The 17,727-nt window shown below is 46.9% G+C and overlaps 1 protein-coding gene across 2 annotated transcripts in view; it reads right to left on the bottom strand.

The window, feature by feature from the left end:
- HPN (hepsin) overlaps positions 1-17,727 on the bottom strand; it is a 32,796-nt gene that overhangs the window by 10,761 nt on the left and 4,308 nt on the right. The window contains exons 1-7 of one of the 2 annotated variants that reach the window (XM_081203831.1): positions 17,091-17,321; positions 11,379-11,498; positions 8,377-8,478; positions 6,747-6,788; positions 5,275-5,404; positions 3,585-3,707; positions 1,289-1,329 (exon numbers count right to left, since the gene is read on the bottom strand). In XM_081203831.1, coding sequence (XP_081059957.1) covers positions 1,289-1,329; positions 3,585-3,707; positions 5,275-5,404; positions 6,747-6,788; positions 8,377-8,478; positions 11,379-11,394 — 454 coding nt within the window. In that variant the 5' untranslated portion in view covers positions 11,395-11,498; positions 17,091-17,321. Of the gene's footprint in view, positions 1-1,288; positions 1,330-3,584; positions 3,708-5,274; positions 5,405-6,746; positions 6,789-8,376; positions 8,479-11,378; positions 11,499-17,090; positions 17,322-17,727 lie in introns of those variants that run through there. The other variant, XM_081203832.1, reaches the window with a different exon arrangement.

Below are 17,727 nucleotides of genomic sequence, written 5' to 3'. Positions count from 1 at the left end.
ATTTCTGTCTTTGCAGCAGTACAGAGAAATGTGTCTGCACTCATCAGACTCCAACAGCAGAGAGACAAACTCCACCCCTGTACTTCCAGTACAGGTCAGATGACACTCTGAGCTAACATCCGGTGCTCAGCACAGTGAATAGACTGCCCCTTTGTTCCCACAGTACAGTCCCCAACAATCACATCCTGTTTTGCATTCCAGCCAGCTGCAGCTCGTAGTCGCATTGCTCCTTTTCCGTAACAGTTTATTGGGTAGACCAATAAACAGAGGCCATGCTTTCTCCGCCATCTCAGGGTGTTGACTGCCATCCCTAAGCTTCACACAGTATTTCCTTAGCCATTCCTCGATAAGAGGCAATGTAGGTTTCTAACATTTACTGGCAACTAATGAGTCCGTAGATTTCTAGAACCTTTATCCAGTCCCAGCTTCACCACACAGCTTTTGGGGGGCAGTTACTGGGGTTCCTGGCTGGGCTGAGGGTCACCACCTGCCCTGAGCTCCCTTTAATTTCACGCACACACTGACTGACTGACTGGCACTCACGATTTCCATTTCACACAAGGTCATCAGAGCCGTCAGGGGCATTGTGGGAAATTTAAATGGCGGCTGCCAGGCATTGAGCCACTCCTAATGGGTAAACCTGCTGGCAACAGAGGAGCCCACCAGAAGGCACCCTGTGGATGGCTTCCTCAAAGCTAGAGCTGACCTTGCCTTTCTTTCCTCGTTCTGATGAAAGCTTCTGTCTGCTTTCATGAGATCACATTCGCATTAGCACCAAGGCCAGTAAACTAAAAAGGCAGTGATGGCTGGTGCTTGTTGGGGCTGGTAGGGTGGAAGGCAGGGAGTCCAACTGTAGGTGGAGTCAGAGAGCCAATGTCAGTTCCCCTGTCCTCCCTGATGATTTCTACAAGGGCAGCACTGAGACTAAGGAGGAAGAAGCTGGCAGCTGGCAGTCAGGGCCACCTTCTGGACTTCCCGGTTTGGTTGGAAATAAGGAGGCAGGCAGGTGGGGGCTGGCTGGCTGAGGTTGGTGGGGCATTTGGCCTAGCAGACCAGCCTCCACTGTCCCAAGGGGTGTTTAGGTGTGAGCAGGTCAGAAGAAGAAAACGAAAAGCTGTTAATGGCATTTGGACAACAGAAGGAGACTTGGGAAAGAGTTAGAGGAACTTCAAGATAGCAGGCTGGGAGAGAGAGAGAGAGAGAGAGAGAGAGAGAGAGAGAGAGAGAGACCTGTACGCAGGCAGGTGGATCAAGACGGTGCCCTTGGGAGGGTTCGGGGTTTCCATACCTTGGCATAGCGTTGCCAGGAATCGGCCTGCCGGGCATTCGCTGTGAGAGAGAGAGAAAGAGGAGAGGGCTCAGCTGCAGAAAGGAAGGAGAGTGAACCTTCATCAGGAACGTGTGTATTCCAGGTTCCTTGCAAGTTGAGCTTTCTGCCAGGTGCAGAGTTCATGTTCCTGAACATCTCCACCTCCATTTGATTTCCAGGATTCTAAGCCTTATGACAAGTCTGGAGGCAACGGTGCAGTTTCTTGCTAACTCGAAAGCTGGAATTCACATTGAGTAGGATTTATAGTGGCCGTAAAAGTCCCTTGTGTTCCCTGTGGCTAGCAGGGGAATGATGTAAAATAGGCACATTAAGGATATTTTCACTTATTTTAATTCACATAGGGTGTGGCTTTTCCTGGTGCAGAGCTGGGTGGGGAAGGTGTTGTTTTCAAAAGCCTAGCTTACACACAGCCCCCAGTATCATTATGAACTAAATGACCTTGGCCATGTCAATGTCACACATTTACAGTGACTTTAAGCCAGGCAGATGTTTTTGGCCTATAACTCCCATGATTCCTAGCTAGCAGGACCAGTGGTCAGGGATGATGGGAATTGTAGTCTCAAAACATCTGGAGTGCTGAGGTTGAGGAAGCCTGCTTTAAGCCCTTATTGGGTTTATTGCAATGGTACCTATTCCTCTCCAGGGTCAAATTCTAAGCAAAACCCCAACAACTCACGCTTCTGCAAGTTTGCACCAGAAGCCAGCTGTAGGCAACAGATGAATACATGCACCCATGAGCATTCATGAGATGCTTTTAAAAATGAACAAAGAGACAGGCAGGCTGCCCAAACCGCAGAGGGTGGGGTAAGGCTGAGCCAACATTCAGTTTGTTGGTATACGCATATGGTGATGAAGCTTCAGAGAAAGAGTGAGAATTCTGGTGATGGATGTGCTTTTCCTAGTATGTCTGTGCTCACTTTTGAGTACAGTTACAGCTCATCCAAGGCACATCTAAAGCACAACTTCCCCCTAAAGAATCCTGGGAACTGTAGTTTAACCATGTGCCATGTGATCTGCCATCAATGTCACCCACACCTGGGTCTGTCCCAGTACCAGTTGTTAGGGGAATAGGGCAAGTATTTAGCATCTGAGAGCAGCATACGGGGACAGAATATAATCCAGTCACCAAGTGTTGGGATTAAGTCTGTGAGATCCACCATATGGGACTGCCAAACGCCTTAGAACAGCAGATGGGGAACATTTATTGGCCCCACCAACATGGGTCAGTTTTGACAGGTGGGCGGGGACCTCCATCTGTCTAACATCAGGTGATTGGCATGGGGGTTGTTCCATCCACCTGTCAAAGTTGGTGAGCGAGGGGAGACAGTGACCAAGCAGGATTGAACTCCCCATCCGCTGATGGGTGGAGCAGGAGGGTTTCAACCCTGCTTTCCGCTGCAATCCCCTGCGTCCATCAAACCCGCCCATCAAGGTGATGTCACCTGGTTGACAGCAGGGCATGGCTCCACAAAAACGGTCTTGCAGGCAAATATGGAACCCTTGGTGAGTCAAGAATGGCCCTGGCGAGGGTCCCCATGCCTGCCCTAACAGGTCCAAGTCTAGGTCGTCCTACAAGGCCTAGGTCAGGGCAGAGGGAACTGTTGGCCTCCAGATTTTGCTGAACTCCCATCAGCCCCACCCAGAAGGGTCAAAGGTGTCAGTTTGCATTTCTTAGTGCACAAAGCATTGATCTGATGTGTAGAGATCTTTCCTGTTCTAATTCATTCAAGAGGGTTCCGGAACCTTCTCTTTGTGAAAGAAACAAGATGAAGGTTCATGGTCTTTGGGTTATTCCTTCAGAGAAGCTGAGTACAGCTGGCTTAAACTGGTTCTCTTATCTCTTTCTGTTAAAGTCATGCTGACTATAAATATAGGCCAGAAGGAGGCTGGGACTGACTTACTTTCTCTTTCTATCTCTCTTCCTTCTGGTGTGATGTTCTGTACATACTATGCTTAGTGTTAAGTTTTGTTATAAGTTTATAAGTTGTAAGTGCTGCAACTGGATTTCTTATGGACTGTGCCAATCCTGAATGTATTGGATTTGTGACCATTATGCTCATTTGCCTATTTTGGGGGAACTCTGCAACGTGTTTAAGTTCTCCACCCCCCACCCCCAGCTTGACAAAATGTCAGGGGTACTGTGGAAACCTAGCCTAGCGCTTCTCAGCCACCATCAGGGTTTTTGGCCTTGATTCTGTGGCCTTCCAGACGCTTCTGGATTTCACCTCCCACCCTAGTCCATCTTGTACTTTACCACACCACAATGGCCTCGCTCAGCCTTCGCGCAAAAGGTAGGCGGGACTCGTCCACGCAGAAATAGCCTGACGTCCCATTGGCCCCTGCTCTGTCAGCAGCCAGAACTGAATGGGAGAGAGACCTAAAGCACAGGCAAACACAGAGGGGGTCAGTATCAATGCAACAGCCATGCCTACATCCCAGCACCAGGACCGAGAGAGATCTCCCCCGCCCTCTTGGTGCATTTTCAAGGGTCATTCTTAAAGGGCAATGAAAGAAGTTGCCTTACAACAGGAAAAGGCAAACTCAGCCCTTCAGATGCTTTGGGTCTACAACTCCCATCATCCCTGACTATTGGTCCTGTTAGTGAGGGATGATGGGAGTTGTAGTCCCAAAACATCTGGAGAGCCGAGTTTGACTATGCTTGCCTTAGAAGGGCCCCTGAGTGGCCAGGATCGACCATGTGACCACTACAGGAAGCATAGCCCTGACTCTAGATTAAGTCACCCACCTGGGCAGAAGACTCTCTCAGCCCTGTTCTCCAATGCCTCTTGAGGTTCTCCACGTATTGTTGAATTCCCATCCTCCTTGACTACTGGCCATGCTAGCTGGGGCTGATGGGAACTGGTGTCCAACAATATCTAGAAAGCGCCAGCTTACCACCCTCTCCCCCCCCCCACAGCTTCCATAGAATCGTAGAGTTGGAAGATGACCAAGGAGTCATCTAGTCCAACCCCCTCCAATGCTAAAGCTTTGGAGCAGAATACAGCTGCTCAATATTGGCTGCTTTCGAGCTAAATATGCCAGGGATTTATCCTGCCACCTTCTGCACCAAAAGCAGGGTGCTCAGGGGAAGGGCATGCTGCAGGCTGCTTTGATCATGCCCTGAACACCATCCACTCTTTGGGGTGAACAAAACAAGACCCAAACATGACCATTTGGTTCAGCCCAACAGTTTGGGGAGGAAGCATGTCCAATTCCATCTACTTTCCAAGGCTCCTTAGACCGGACCACCCCTACCTACATCTCTCAACTGATCTTACCTGTCACACAAGTTCTACCAGTGGCCAGTGTCTCCAAAACCCTTCTTACACACTGAATACAGCCACAGTTCCCATGTGCAGAAACAGGGGGATCTGTCCTCAGTGTCTATGTGATCAGTGTGTCCATCCGCAAAGGGAAGTTCTCAGGCACCTGAGCTAAACGCAGAGCCAGCAGGGGTTGCAGTGCTAGGACGTAGTCGATGGTGCAGCCCTATTTCCCTTTCCACAGGTGAAAAGCCCTACATGCAGTTAATGCCTGGAAAGGGCTACAGACCCATGCGAGCATCGGTTATGTTGAATGCTGGCATGCATCTTAATCAGGTTTTTAATTTATCATTTACTTATTTTTTTAAGGTTTTAAATAATTGCTTTTTACTGGTGGTTTTATTCTTTTTTGCAAACTGCGGTAGGCTTCATTACAATGAAGCAGTGTAAATTTTTTGTGAAATGAATAAAATTATGATGGCCAAGTTAAAAAGTAGAGGAGGTGGGTGATCCTGTGTACTACGTAGAAGAGAGCATCTCAACTGGTGCAGGTTTTCTCCCTCTATGTGACAAGCTAGGCTGACGAGGCTCCCTTTTCTAAACTTCTGCTCCAAAAGGCCTCCTCTGCCGATGCTTCTCTCACCCTTAGTCACCTCAGCCATTACCATTATCTCGAAGTACCTGACAAATCCCATCTCCTCGCAACTGAGGGTGGCCACTTGGGCATCGAAGGACGACGAACAGAGCAGCCTCCACCTCCCTTCATTCTCATCGTACACAGTGAGGCGCAGGTCGCCGGAGCTCACCTGGACTGCGTTGACCAAACAAAGGTGTGAGATCTTGGCAGGATACACCCACACTTCACCCCACCTTTGCCACAGCCCAACACTGACCAATCCTTTCCTAATTCATGGTGGCATCTCCCCATTGCATGAGGCACCACAGCATAGTAAAATTAGAAATATGACACATTAATTAACAGCTAGTTTCTCCTCACAGCAGACCCACAGAGATAAATGACTCCAAGTTAGTTGTGCACATCAGTTTCAATGGGCAAGGACTAGTATTGACTTCACCCCTAAATTTCCTAGCTCGGCTTCTGAGAGCTTGCCCAAATACTCCTGTTGTGCAATGAAGTCTACCTGGCATGATGAGCAACTATATAGGCATATTTACAGTAAGTTCAGGCCTAGATTTCGTGCTTCAGCTGATAGCAGATGGCCTAAATTATCCATATAGGAACAATCTTGAATGAATGTTTAATTTGGTGCGCCATGGCACCAGGATTTGGGGGTAATTCAGTTGAATGGATTCTCACACAATTCCCCACATTTACCTCAGGACTGAACATAGGAGGAGCCCTGTTGGATCAGACCAAAGGTCTTAGCTAGCCTAGTATCCTTTTTCCTATTGAGGCCAATCAAGTGCCTTCCAGAAGTCCACAAGCCAGGCAAAAAGACAACATCTCTCTCCCATTGCTGTTTTCAGTGGCCTGCTGCCATTGATAGCATATCCTCAATGAGTTTGTCTAAACCCCTTTCAAAACCACCCAAATTGGTAGGCATCACTTTATCTTGTGGGAGTGAATTGCCCGATTTTAACTTTGGCCCCATTCGTGCCTAAAGGGCTATGATATCATTTTAAACCATCATGGCTTCTCCCAGAGAATTCTGGGAGGAGGAGTTTGCTAGGGGTGCTGCGAGCCCTATTTCCATACCAGAGTTCCCCGTGAAGAGAAATTTATTGCTAAACCACTCTGGAAACTGCAGCTGTGAAAGGAACAGGGGTCTCTCCCAACAACGCTCAGCACCTTTAACAAACTGAAGTTCCCAGAATTCTTTGGGGAAAGCCATGACTGTTTAAAGAGATAGTGTAACGCTTTGAAGTCATGATGGGAATGTGGCCTGTGCACTGTTCCCATCAAACCTCTGCTGAAAAATTAGGCCTTTAAGGTGCAGGAAAGAAATATAATACTGGCCTGCCCTACAGGGTTATTGTTGGGGGTGGCTGAGAAAAGGCACACGGAACGCTGGGGAAAAGTATTGTTTAAGTAATTAATATGATCAGGGATTTAGAGAAGACCGGTAAACTGGACCCTATGGCATGATGCCATATGTAAAAAGAGAGGCCACAGCTCTCCTGCAAACACTCACCAACATACAGGCTTTCACCTTCACTTCTGAGCACAGAAACCACTGCAATGGAGAGACAGGAGGGTGAAATTAGAGCAGAGGTGGGGAACATTTTTATTTTTTTGTGAAGGGTCTCATTCTCTTGGGGGTAATCAGTTGGGGTCCCTGTGCCAGTGGTGGGTGGGGCTAGAGTCAAAAGTGCAAAGGGTACCCCATTTTCTCTCTCTTAGCCACTCCCTTTCCCACCCCCCTCCTTGTATTCGCACGAAGGCTGTGGGCCAGAAGTGGCCCTAAGGTTGTAAGTTGCCCACCCCCGAGTTTGAACAGCATTCATCTTAAGGAGTAGGGTTGCCATATTTGTCCGAAATTTCCTGCACATAGCCAGCAATCTGTCGTCAGAAACAGTGTCCAGACAAAAGTTGTTTCAATGTCCAGGAAAATCCAGACGTATGGCAACCCATGTTAGCAATGTTGGTTTTGGTAATTTCCCTTAAAAATAGCTCTAAATGTTCAATTTTTCGCTCAACAACTTTGCCCCCTCCCCCCAAAAAAGGTCAACTTTGCCCAAAAAACAAATTTTCTGTCCAGATTTTCACTTACTGAAATATGGCAACCCTAGATAGGAGGCAATGCCAGGATCAGTAGATTCATCTTCTTTCTTCCTCCCCACCCCCCACCCCTTTTGCCAGTTTATACATTTTTATTCTTCTCATTTACAGGACAGAGTGACAAAAGCTCATTGGGGCACTTATTCTAACTTGATCAGTTCATTATGCAGAAAAGGCTATCATTTAACCATCAGCACTTTATGATGCAGAAATCTGTGGTTACTGTAGGGTTCCTTCCAGCTTCTGCTTGTTTGCTTCAGAGAATCCATGCACCTTTTGGTTTCTCTTGCAGCACTGGGACGTTGGCCTGCATTTCACATGGCAGTAGGCAGCAATGTCTTGAACATCATCCACAACAAATTCAGTTCATCTGGATACTTTCCAGTAAGACTGTGGAAGAACAGCTTGGTCCTTTTACATGGTCCATTACCATGTGGTGGAGAAGTCAATGACTATCAGCTTTCTGTCTGAAGCTCAGATACGGTTTGCCATTGTCTTCCCCATGCTTGCAGGTCCTGCTGTGGGTTCCTTAGGTGTAGTACTATCAGGTTCCAAACCCAAAGCTGACTTTGGCTCCTCAATGGCTTCGGGAGTGCTCCAGCAGAGCCATCTTCTACAGGAATTCATACCACTGGGATACTGCTGCCCGCTCAAACTCCCTTACACTATAGGGTTTGCCAATTCTCCAGAAATAGCCTGGCATTGAATCTGATACATTCGCCCTGCTTTTTTACCAGTAGCTTCCAGCTGTATGTGCTTCCTGCTCCAGGATTTGTTCTTACCCTGCTTGGTGTTGCATTTGGTGTTAAAATTACTGCCGTTTCCTACAGCGTGCTTGAAAAGAGATGGAATCTTTTATGGAAAGAGTTTTGGGGCAACGACTGAAAGTCTTCCTGGGCTGGATAGAGTTGGATAGAGTGCCCTTTCCTTGCACACGGAAACATACATATAAAAGGCACACACACCCTGCAACTAGGATCACTGGTTTTTAATGTGCACCATGTCTTGTGAACAGCCTCTTCCAGCCCTGCAGAGACTCTCACCTATAGCCCAGCTCCCAACTCCAATCGCAGCCAAGAGAAGGAAGCCGCTGGCTACTACAGCCACCACCTTAGGCGAAGTCCAGTTGCGTCGTTTCAGGCCCCCTGGAAGGCAGAGAGAGGTGGTTAGACAGCAGAAAGGCAACCACAAAACCACAGATGCATCACTCACTGGCAGGCAAACTTAACAAGGGGGAAACTCCATGTGCTTGAAAGAAGTTTTGTTCCCAGCCGGACGTGTTTTGCAACAGATTAAAGGCACACCTGCAGTAGCAATTCTCAACAAGCGCATGGGGCACTGTAATAACTGGAGGCCTTTGCCCCCACCTCTTTTTCACTGGTTAGGAAACAGAGCCAGGAGCCTCTCCCATTATCTGGCAGTACTACTGCCCAGGACCCACATACCACTTGGATGCCGAGGTACGAGATGGCTTGCAGCTATATTTTTTTCTGTTTCCTGCTGGGTCAGAGCAGCAAATAGGGAAAGAGGAGGCACACCCTTTGGTATTTTCAAGTACCATACCCTGGAGCTGCTATTAATTCCTCTAGAAGCAGGAATTGGCTGGACAGCCAGGGAAACATTCTTAAGTCCTTATTGTGCATGCATTCCTGCTAGCTAGTTAGCTATAACCTTAACACCTCTCCTGAAGTTATGCAAACCGGCACCTGTCTGTAATTTAGGGAGGATTGCAAAACAGCAGCAGCAGGATGTAGTCAAAATCACCTTGACTTAAGCTTAGGCAAGCTGTTAGAACTGAAATCAATGAGCTTCACATGAAGGTAATCATTTCAACTTCAAATGAAATAGAAATCGGGTTTTCATTATCACCTGGCTCAATGGGAGACCACTACTCATGTGCCTCTCTGCTTTGCCCCCAGACTAAGAAGAAAAGTAGTGGAGTTGCAGGAGTTGGGAATTGGATCTGGTTTTTGCAGGCCACATCTCCTCACACACAGAGCCAAATTGATCAATCACCTGACATCGTAATGATGTCAGGAGATCCTTTTCTGCCCATCTGGTTTGAAATCAAACTACGGGGGCAAAAGCTAAGCCCACAAAGTACCTTTCAAATGCACTCTGCAAGACCTTACAATCAGCTTGTTGTTGGGTCTTGTAGAGGCTTTGCAAAGGGCTCTGGATAATTGCTTGTCATAGCAAAGCTCTACACCAGACACTACTGGGCAGTCATTGCAGACTATGATCTGATTGTCAGTTCTTGTGAAGCCCCTTGCAAAATGCTCTTCAGAGCTGATTGGCGGTGCCCACAAATCCCCTTTTGGCTGAGCCACATGTTTACCTTCATCACATCTGACATCGTAAGTAGTGTCAGGTGTAGTGGAGGTAGGTGGAGCCAGAGCCGTCTTTCCCATTGGGCTTAGTGGCGCATTGTGCCAGGGCGCCGGCCTCTCAGGGGTGCTCCAGCGAGTGGGGAACTGCACAGCTTTGCCAGCAGCCTCCCCTTTCCCTGCACGCCCACCAGCTGCACCCTGCCAACCATATGGCTGGCGGGTGTGCAGCTTCCTTCCCAAGCCTCCATGGGAGGAGAGCAATCCCCGCAGAGGCTTGGGAAAAGGTTGACAACTCTGGGAAATGGGGGGGGGGTGCCAGAGGGATCTTTGCACCAACGGCCCTGGGTGGAGCATTGCCCAAAAGTCCTTGCAGGCCAAATGGGGTGGCCTGGGCAGCCTTATTAGGCTCAAGGACTGAAAGGTCCTCACCGCTGCTGTAGTGGCTTTTTTCCAGTGGGTCTGGCAAACAGGTGACTCTCCAGACATTGCTGGACTACAATCCCCATCATCCCTGGCTGTTGCCCATGCTGGATGGGGCTGATGGGAGTAAGAGTCCAACATCTAGCATCTTCCCCTTTGCATGGAATACACCTTTTCACAGCTGATGCCCAGTGTGTTGGGGAGGGGCTGTCATTGGGTTGTTTTTGTTTTTATTATGCATCTTGTGTTTCTATATTGTGGTTTTATGTTGTAAGTAGTGCTTTTTTCTTAAAAAAATGTTTAGGGGTACTCTCACTTTGACTCAATAAAATCACCATTTTATAGTTCAAATTGGGGGAAATAAATACAGTAAATGGACAAATGGACAAAGATTCACAAAATGTTTAGGAGTATGCATACCCCTGCGTCCCCCCAGGAAAAAAAAGCACTGGTTGTAACCACCCTGAGACCTGCAGGCATAGGGCAGTATGCAAATTATTATTATTATTATTATTATTATTATTATTATTATTATTATTATTATTATTATTATTATTTTCACTCAGCTACCCACCACGATGATCACTCACAACACCAAACAATTAAAATTTACAGCAAAGGTGGAAAAGCCATAAAAATAACAGCAACAACACAGATTTGGAGTTGATTTTCTAAAGCCTTGATAAAGAGAGACATTTTCACTGGCCAGTGTGTAAAAACACATCTGAGGGAGCTCCACCCTCTTAAAACAGGTGCCACCACTAAAAAGACCTTTGTCAGAAAATCAGGCTCAGGGAATCCAAGGAGCCTTCAGCATGGATGAAAAAGGTCGCTACTGCTCAACAGTCTGTCTGGCATAATACATAGAGCGGTATGTCTTATATACTGTCATTGGTGGAACCCAAGACAAGGACAGGGGTGAGTAAATCAGAGCTGGGTTAATCTCTGCTCTAAGGACTCTATAGGGGCTCACAAGCTTCACCTATGAACAAGAACAACAAACACTCTTTGCTGCAGCATAGAGTCACCTGCAGCAAACCTAACACAACTCACCCTGTGGAATTTGCCCACCTCTGAACGGAACAAAAACCTAGAGAGAGGGTGCCAAGAGGTCACTTAATGGGAACATGACCTCACTGCCTTTCCCAGGGCAGCAGGAATCAGCCAGAAATGTTAATGTTTAAGTCCTGCTCTGGCTGAGTGAGGGGTGGGAGTGCTGGGGAGGAAAGCCTGGAGTTAAATGAAAAAAGGCATGGGAGGTTCTAGGGCCTTCGGGGGGGGGGATTGCAACTCACCATCTTTTTCAGCCATTTCAGAACTGGTTAATCATCAAACCTGCCAGATCCTCCTTTCCAAAATCCAGGTCCTCCAGGAGAGGAGGTCTTTTCTAGGTGGGTGGGGGGAATCTGGAAGCCCTGTAGGTAACAAAAGATGAATGTAAGCCTCAAGAAACCTTGAACCCATCTGCCAGGGCTGAGTCGAGAAGGAGGCAAAGATGGACACCTGTCAGGACCCCGAGATCAACAGAGAGCCTGCTGACCTAACAGGGCTGCCATAGTTTGCACAGAGTAGTCAAGAACATCAGATATACCCTAAGCAGATTCTCAAGTTTGCATGTTCCAGCTTTTACAGGTTGCAAGGCTGTGCTGTGGGTGCCAAGACCAAGGGCCCCCAAAATCCTGGAGCCACAGCACCTCCCACCTTTCCATTGAGCATGCAAAGAAAGTAATGGTAGTTCAGAACCATAGACCTACTACATGGAAGTTAACAACAGAACAACAAAAATGGATTTTACACACTCTAATGGTAGCCAAGAAACTGATGTTGATGAACTGGAAGAATAAAAACATGATCTCCCTTAATCAGTGGTTTGATAATATGATAACACTTGCAACCTATGAATGGGCTGCTTACAGACGTAGACTCCACTTGGATAAATACAATTTTTGGAATGAAATCATGCAAAATATAGTAGGCTTTTAATATTTACATGAGTATTAGTTTATAAAAGAATGGGTTGGGGTATTTTTGTATATACAGTTATACATTGGTTTTCGAACAGAATCCATTCCGGAAGTCTATTCTACTTCTGAAAATGTTCAAAAACCAATGCGCAGCTTCCAATTGGCTGCAGGAGATTCCTGCACTCAATCAGAAGCTGCGCCGGATGTTCGCCTTCCAAAAAACGTTCGCAAACCGGAACACTCAGTTCCAGGTTTGCAGCGTTCAGGAGCCAAAACGTTCAAGTCGCAAGGCATTCGCGAACCAAGGTAAGACACTATTCATATAATGGTTTTTTCCCCTTAACACAGTTTTGTGCTTTGTTCTTTTTTCATTTTGTATCACTTTGTTGCTTCATAACAGATTTTTTCCCCAATAAAATATCAAATTGAAAAAGAAAAAAAGAAAAGAAAGTAGTAATCAGAGTATCACCATCACACACGCTGACTCCACTTCTCCTCCGAGGAACAATGGGTGGCACACATGGTTCCCCCGTATTATTTCCACAGGTAGGTTGAGCTGAGAAAGTGTGACTAGCCCAAGGTCACCCAGGTAGCATCAGGACCTAGTCAGAATCTGAATCCTGGTCTCTTCAGCCTTTACCCACTGAACACTACAAATGCTGAACACTTAAGCAGCATTCCCAGCTGCCTGGGGGCAGGGGAACATGTACGCATGTGGATCTCTCAGCCGGTGTAGGGAAATAATGGTGGACTGATGCTACATAGAGAAGATTTGGCTCTACAGGAGGACACAGCCTCTTGTAAGAGATGTCAACAATAAGCTCTCTTAACTTAAGAGGTATAGACCTGGTTTGCATGACAACAACGTCTGACAGCTGTTGGAGATGCAAAGCTGCCAAAAGTATTGTGAGGTGATCAAAGAATTCTGGATGGAAATTAAGCAAGAAATTAGAGAACTAATAGACACCCATCTACTTTCAGACCCTTTAACGATGGTATTGGCAATACAGAACACCGGGTATTAGCCAAGGTTCTTTTGCCCTGGTCTCTCAAATGCTACTAACTGCTTGCATTTTAATAGCAAAGCTGTGGGGAAAGAGGAAAGCTTCACACTTAATGATTGTGAAGAAGAAGAAGATATACAAAATATAATAAACAGATATTAGCAGCTATGAGAAGGAAAGATCAAATCAGCGGGGGGGGGGGGAAATGGTTACCATCTTCATTGCACAGCAATCAATATGAAACAAATGACCCTGTAATTATGGCTATATGAAGTATGAACTAAGTGTAAAATTACATGTGATTATTGTGTATTATAGAGCAGGGGGTGGGGTTTAAAAAGACTGGGCAGTAATGTGCTGCACTTTTATTTCATTTTCTGGCAGCCTTGCAGAAATGTGTTCCAGTTTTTTGGTTCACCTTTACTTCACTCCGATGAGTCACTTTCCAAACAAGTACATCAAAGATAAGTTCAATTTCCCAGCAGCGCTCCGATGTCCCAGCCGCGAGCACAAAAGACTGTTTCCTAACCCCTCCAGAAATGTCCCTTGTTGGAACTGAGAGTTCAGTCTAGAAGCCAAGAGGGAGCATCATACAGTTCAGGAATTATAATGCCCCAAGAGTGAAGCAAGGGAATCTGCAGGCACTTTCCTATACAAGATGTTCACCCATGGGAACACCCAGAAGAAGGTGCTAGGCGGGTGTGGGGGGCATGTGTCCTACTTTACAGAAGACACTGTCCTCTATTTGAAGGGCTTTCAAGATGACAGTCCTCTGTTTCAGGTGTAAGGAACCTTTTTTTCTGGGTGAGGACCACATGCCCATCTGAATGACCTTCTGGGGGCCAGAGCAACCAAAGTTCATTTTACCTTTGCACAGCAGGCTAATTGCTACACACCCTTTGCTATCCTCCATCCAGGCTAACAAAGAAGCATAACAGAGCTCAAAGACACATTCCAGCCAGGCAAAACCCCTTTAGGGTGTGAAGCACAGCCGGTGGAGAAGTGGCAAGGAAAGAGTCCCAAAGACCAGGCAGAGAGACCTAGAGGGACACATGCAGCCCCCAGGCTTGAGGTTTCACATCCCTGTTCTCTTCTGAAGGCATCCTGCTTGAAGGACTTTCCTGTCCAAGACTGGTTGAAAGACAAAGATCTCTCTGTTCTTAGTCCCAATACCTAATTGAGGACCATGAGTTCACCATTCCTTATAAGGCCTCCTCCCATCAATGCAGAAGTGCCCAGTACCTCCTTTGGTTTGGAGTGTTCCAGGCTGATGGGAGTCAGGGAGGTGACTGTGTCAGCTTGTCTTCCTTGATCCAGAGGTCCCTGGCCTAATACCCTGAATAGGCAACAATGAGATCTCTCTGTGTATATCCATCAGTTTTCCAAACAAAAATACAGTCGTACCTCGGCTCCCAAACGCCTAGCGAGTCATACGTTCCGGCTCCCAAACGATTGAAAACCGGAAGTGAGTATTCCTGTTTTCGAACATTCTTTTGGAAGCCAAATGTCTGACGGGGCTTCTGGAGCTTCCTGCGGCCAATCAGAAGCCATGCTTTGGTTTCTGAACGTTTCGGAAGTCAATCAGACTTCCGGAACAGACTCCGTTCAACTTCCGAGGTATGACTGTAGTTATTTTTAATTTTTTTTTATAATGATATTTATTAAAAGTTTAAAGATTACAGAAAAAAGAACAACAAAAAAGAAATTAACAGAACATACATTACAATACATAAAAAGAAAAACATAAAAAATACAACAATACAGCAAAAAGAAACAAAAACACTAAAACACACATCCAATATTCCATATCTTTACCTTTCATTTACTTGTTTCATCGACCTCCTCACACCTCCCTTTTTTGTATTCTAATTCAATTTAGCTATTTCAGCAAATCCTTTCCATCTTACTCAATTTTTGTTCTATAATTTACCTTAACCCAATCTGACCTTAAATTTTACACTTTAGCCCATTAACAATCCATTTTTACTTAATTCTTTATAACATTTCTGCTAAAGCCATGTAACTTCATTCCAGCATCCTTCTAACATTCATTAATTTTGCTATATTTTTGTAAATATGCTTTACATTTTTTCCAATCTTCTTCCACCGACTCTTCTCCCTGGTCTCGGATTCTGCCAGTCATTTCCGCCAATTCCATGTAATCCATCAGCTTCATCTGCCATTCTTCCCTGGTGGGTAGATCTTGTGTCTTCCAGTGCAGTATGACTGTAGTTATTATGCAGGTTGCCTACTCAGCGTTGCTGGCCACGTGACCAGAGTTGGTTCCAGAGGAGCAAAAAGCTCAAATTCACACACACACACACATCCTTGCAATACATGCCTACGACTAAATTGGGGTATTCTAATCCCCATCAGGGACTGACATTTCCTGCTCATCCTGTTTGTATCCTAGCCATCTTCCAGTGCACATAGCTTCCATTCTTACAACAACCACCGCAATGAGGTATACTAGGGCTGTGAGAAGTGAATTGGCACAAGTCAATATCGTGGCCGAGTGGGGAGTTCAACCTGGACTTCCTAGTCGGGGCCAGCACTGGCACCCAATTCCTTGGGCAGCTGTTTGGGCCTCACACCACATAAAGACTCACTGCTGATACATGCCTTGGGCCTCTCACCTTTAAAAAAAGGTCTGACCCACTGCTCAGGCAGCATTGAGGCCCCATCTGCAGTTTCATACCACTTTAAACAGTCAACTCTTCCCCCCCAAAACACCCTGAGAGTTATAGTTTGTTAAAGGTGCTGAGGGTTGCTAGGAGACCCCTATTCCCCCTCTGATAGCTACAATTTCTAGAGTTTCCCATAAAGAGGGGTTGATAGTTAAATCACTGAATATTGCAAATCTGTGAAGGAAATATGGGTCTCTAACAACTCTCAGCACCCTTAACAGAAGCTATATTTCCCAGGGTGCTTTTGGAGAAGCAGTTACTGTTTAAAGTGGTATGAGACTGTTTCAAATCTACCATGCCGGTGGAATCTGGGTCGAGGCACCATTTTAATTTCCCACAATGCCCTCAAGGTGGCATTGCTCCAGGGCATTGTGGGGAATTAAAATGGCAAGCCGTCTCAGACAACTGTGCCCCCCACCTGCTCTCAGTTCACCACAACCCCACCACCAAGGAAGCTCACCCAAGGGTATTGCCCAAACTGCCCTGTATTATCTTACTCAGTTAGGAGAAGGCAGTGAATTAATTAATTCAGAAAAATTGTAATTTATTAATTCAAAAGGCATGGGATGTGGCAAGGGAGTAATTTATTATAGCAGGCTGTCGAGAAACATTCTGGAGCAATCTTTCTAGTAAAGAATTACAGGATATTAACAATGAGATATACATGGAGGGCTGGGGGGCAGCTGCTTCCCTAAATCAATAAAAATACATAGCTAACGGAGGTTCTGCCCCCCCAACAAAAGGCCTGACACCCCCCCCTCAAAAATCCTGGCTACACCCATGGAGATAGAACATTCCTCAATCCCTAATCCTTCATTTAAAAGGGGAGGAGCACACTTTGGGTTGCATGCAATACTAGCCCTACTCAGGGTAGACCTATTGAAGTTAACGGGCATGATTAATTTAAGTTCCTTCAGTTGGAGGCAAGCCAGAGATTTTAACATCTAGATATCCACAAACCTGTCGGACCAAGTCAACCCCAAACAAATAGCGTCACGTTCCGAAATTCAGAACAGGCCAGAGAAACTGTTCAGATCGAATGCGATAACCCAGAAAAAGTTTAACTGGAGGGTACAGCGGGAAAGCAAAGTAGGCAAATGGAAATGTGGCCCAAACTGGAACCCACTGTGAAACGGCAAGTAGCCCATGGAAATATTTAAAAAAATAAGAATATCAAAGTGATCATATGCCAACAAGCCCCGGGGTGGGGGTGGAATTATGGGGTGTCCAGAAGGAGGTGGAGGAACACACGGGTTGGCAAAGCAGGGCAGCGTTCAAATTCTGCTCCCCACTTCCCTGTGGAATGGGGTTCGCGAAGTAGCAAGCGCGGAAGGGAAAGAAGCCCCTCTTACCTCGCTGCCCTCACCGGGGTACTTGCCTTCCCGCTAAAGGGGGCGCGATCTTCATGGCTGAAAAGCCAGAGACAGGGCAGGTCTCCCGGGCTCAGAAGTGCTTCCTTGCGCAAGGCAGCTTCCCCACCTGGGGCGGCGGGAGGAGGAGGAGGAGGAGGAGGAGGGGGGGGAAGGGCTGGCAACCCGGGAGGAGCCGGAAGGGGGGACCCGGGCGCGACGGCCCCTTTGCAGCTGTGCAGACACCTGCCAGACGGAGGGGCGGTGGGAGGGAAGGAGCCGGGGGGGTGGGGAGGGGAAGAGAACACGCGGTGGGTGTGGCTAACAGGTGGGAGGGGCTTGACGCGTCCGGATCCCATCCCCAGCTAAAGAAAGCGTGAGGGTTTTTTTAGGGCTGGAGGGGAGGGAAACAGCCTGACAGACACAGAGAGGGAGACGGTGTTTGGGGTTTTCAGGGGAAGGGGGAGACCCGGATTCCTGGAATCCATTCCCAACCTTGAAAGTGAGTTCTTTAAAAAGAATTGGGGGGAACCATGACCGGACACCTGGGTCCCTTTCAAAAATGGCCCGGGATAGTGAGGGTTAACGGATATAAAACCTGTTGGATCAAAGACATGTTGACGGATACAAAGACCTGTTG

The sequence above is a fragment of the Podarcis bocagei genome (genome assembly GCF_964188305.1).
Source record: "Podarcis bocagei genome assembly, chromosome: 7".
Classification (NCBI taxonomy): Eukaryota; Metazoa; Chordata; class Lepidosauria; order Squamata; family Lacertidae; genus Podarcis; species Podarcis bocagei.
This window is presented reverse-complemented; position numbering and strand designations above follow the sequence as displayed.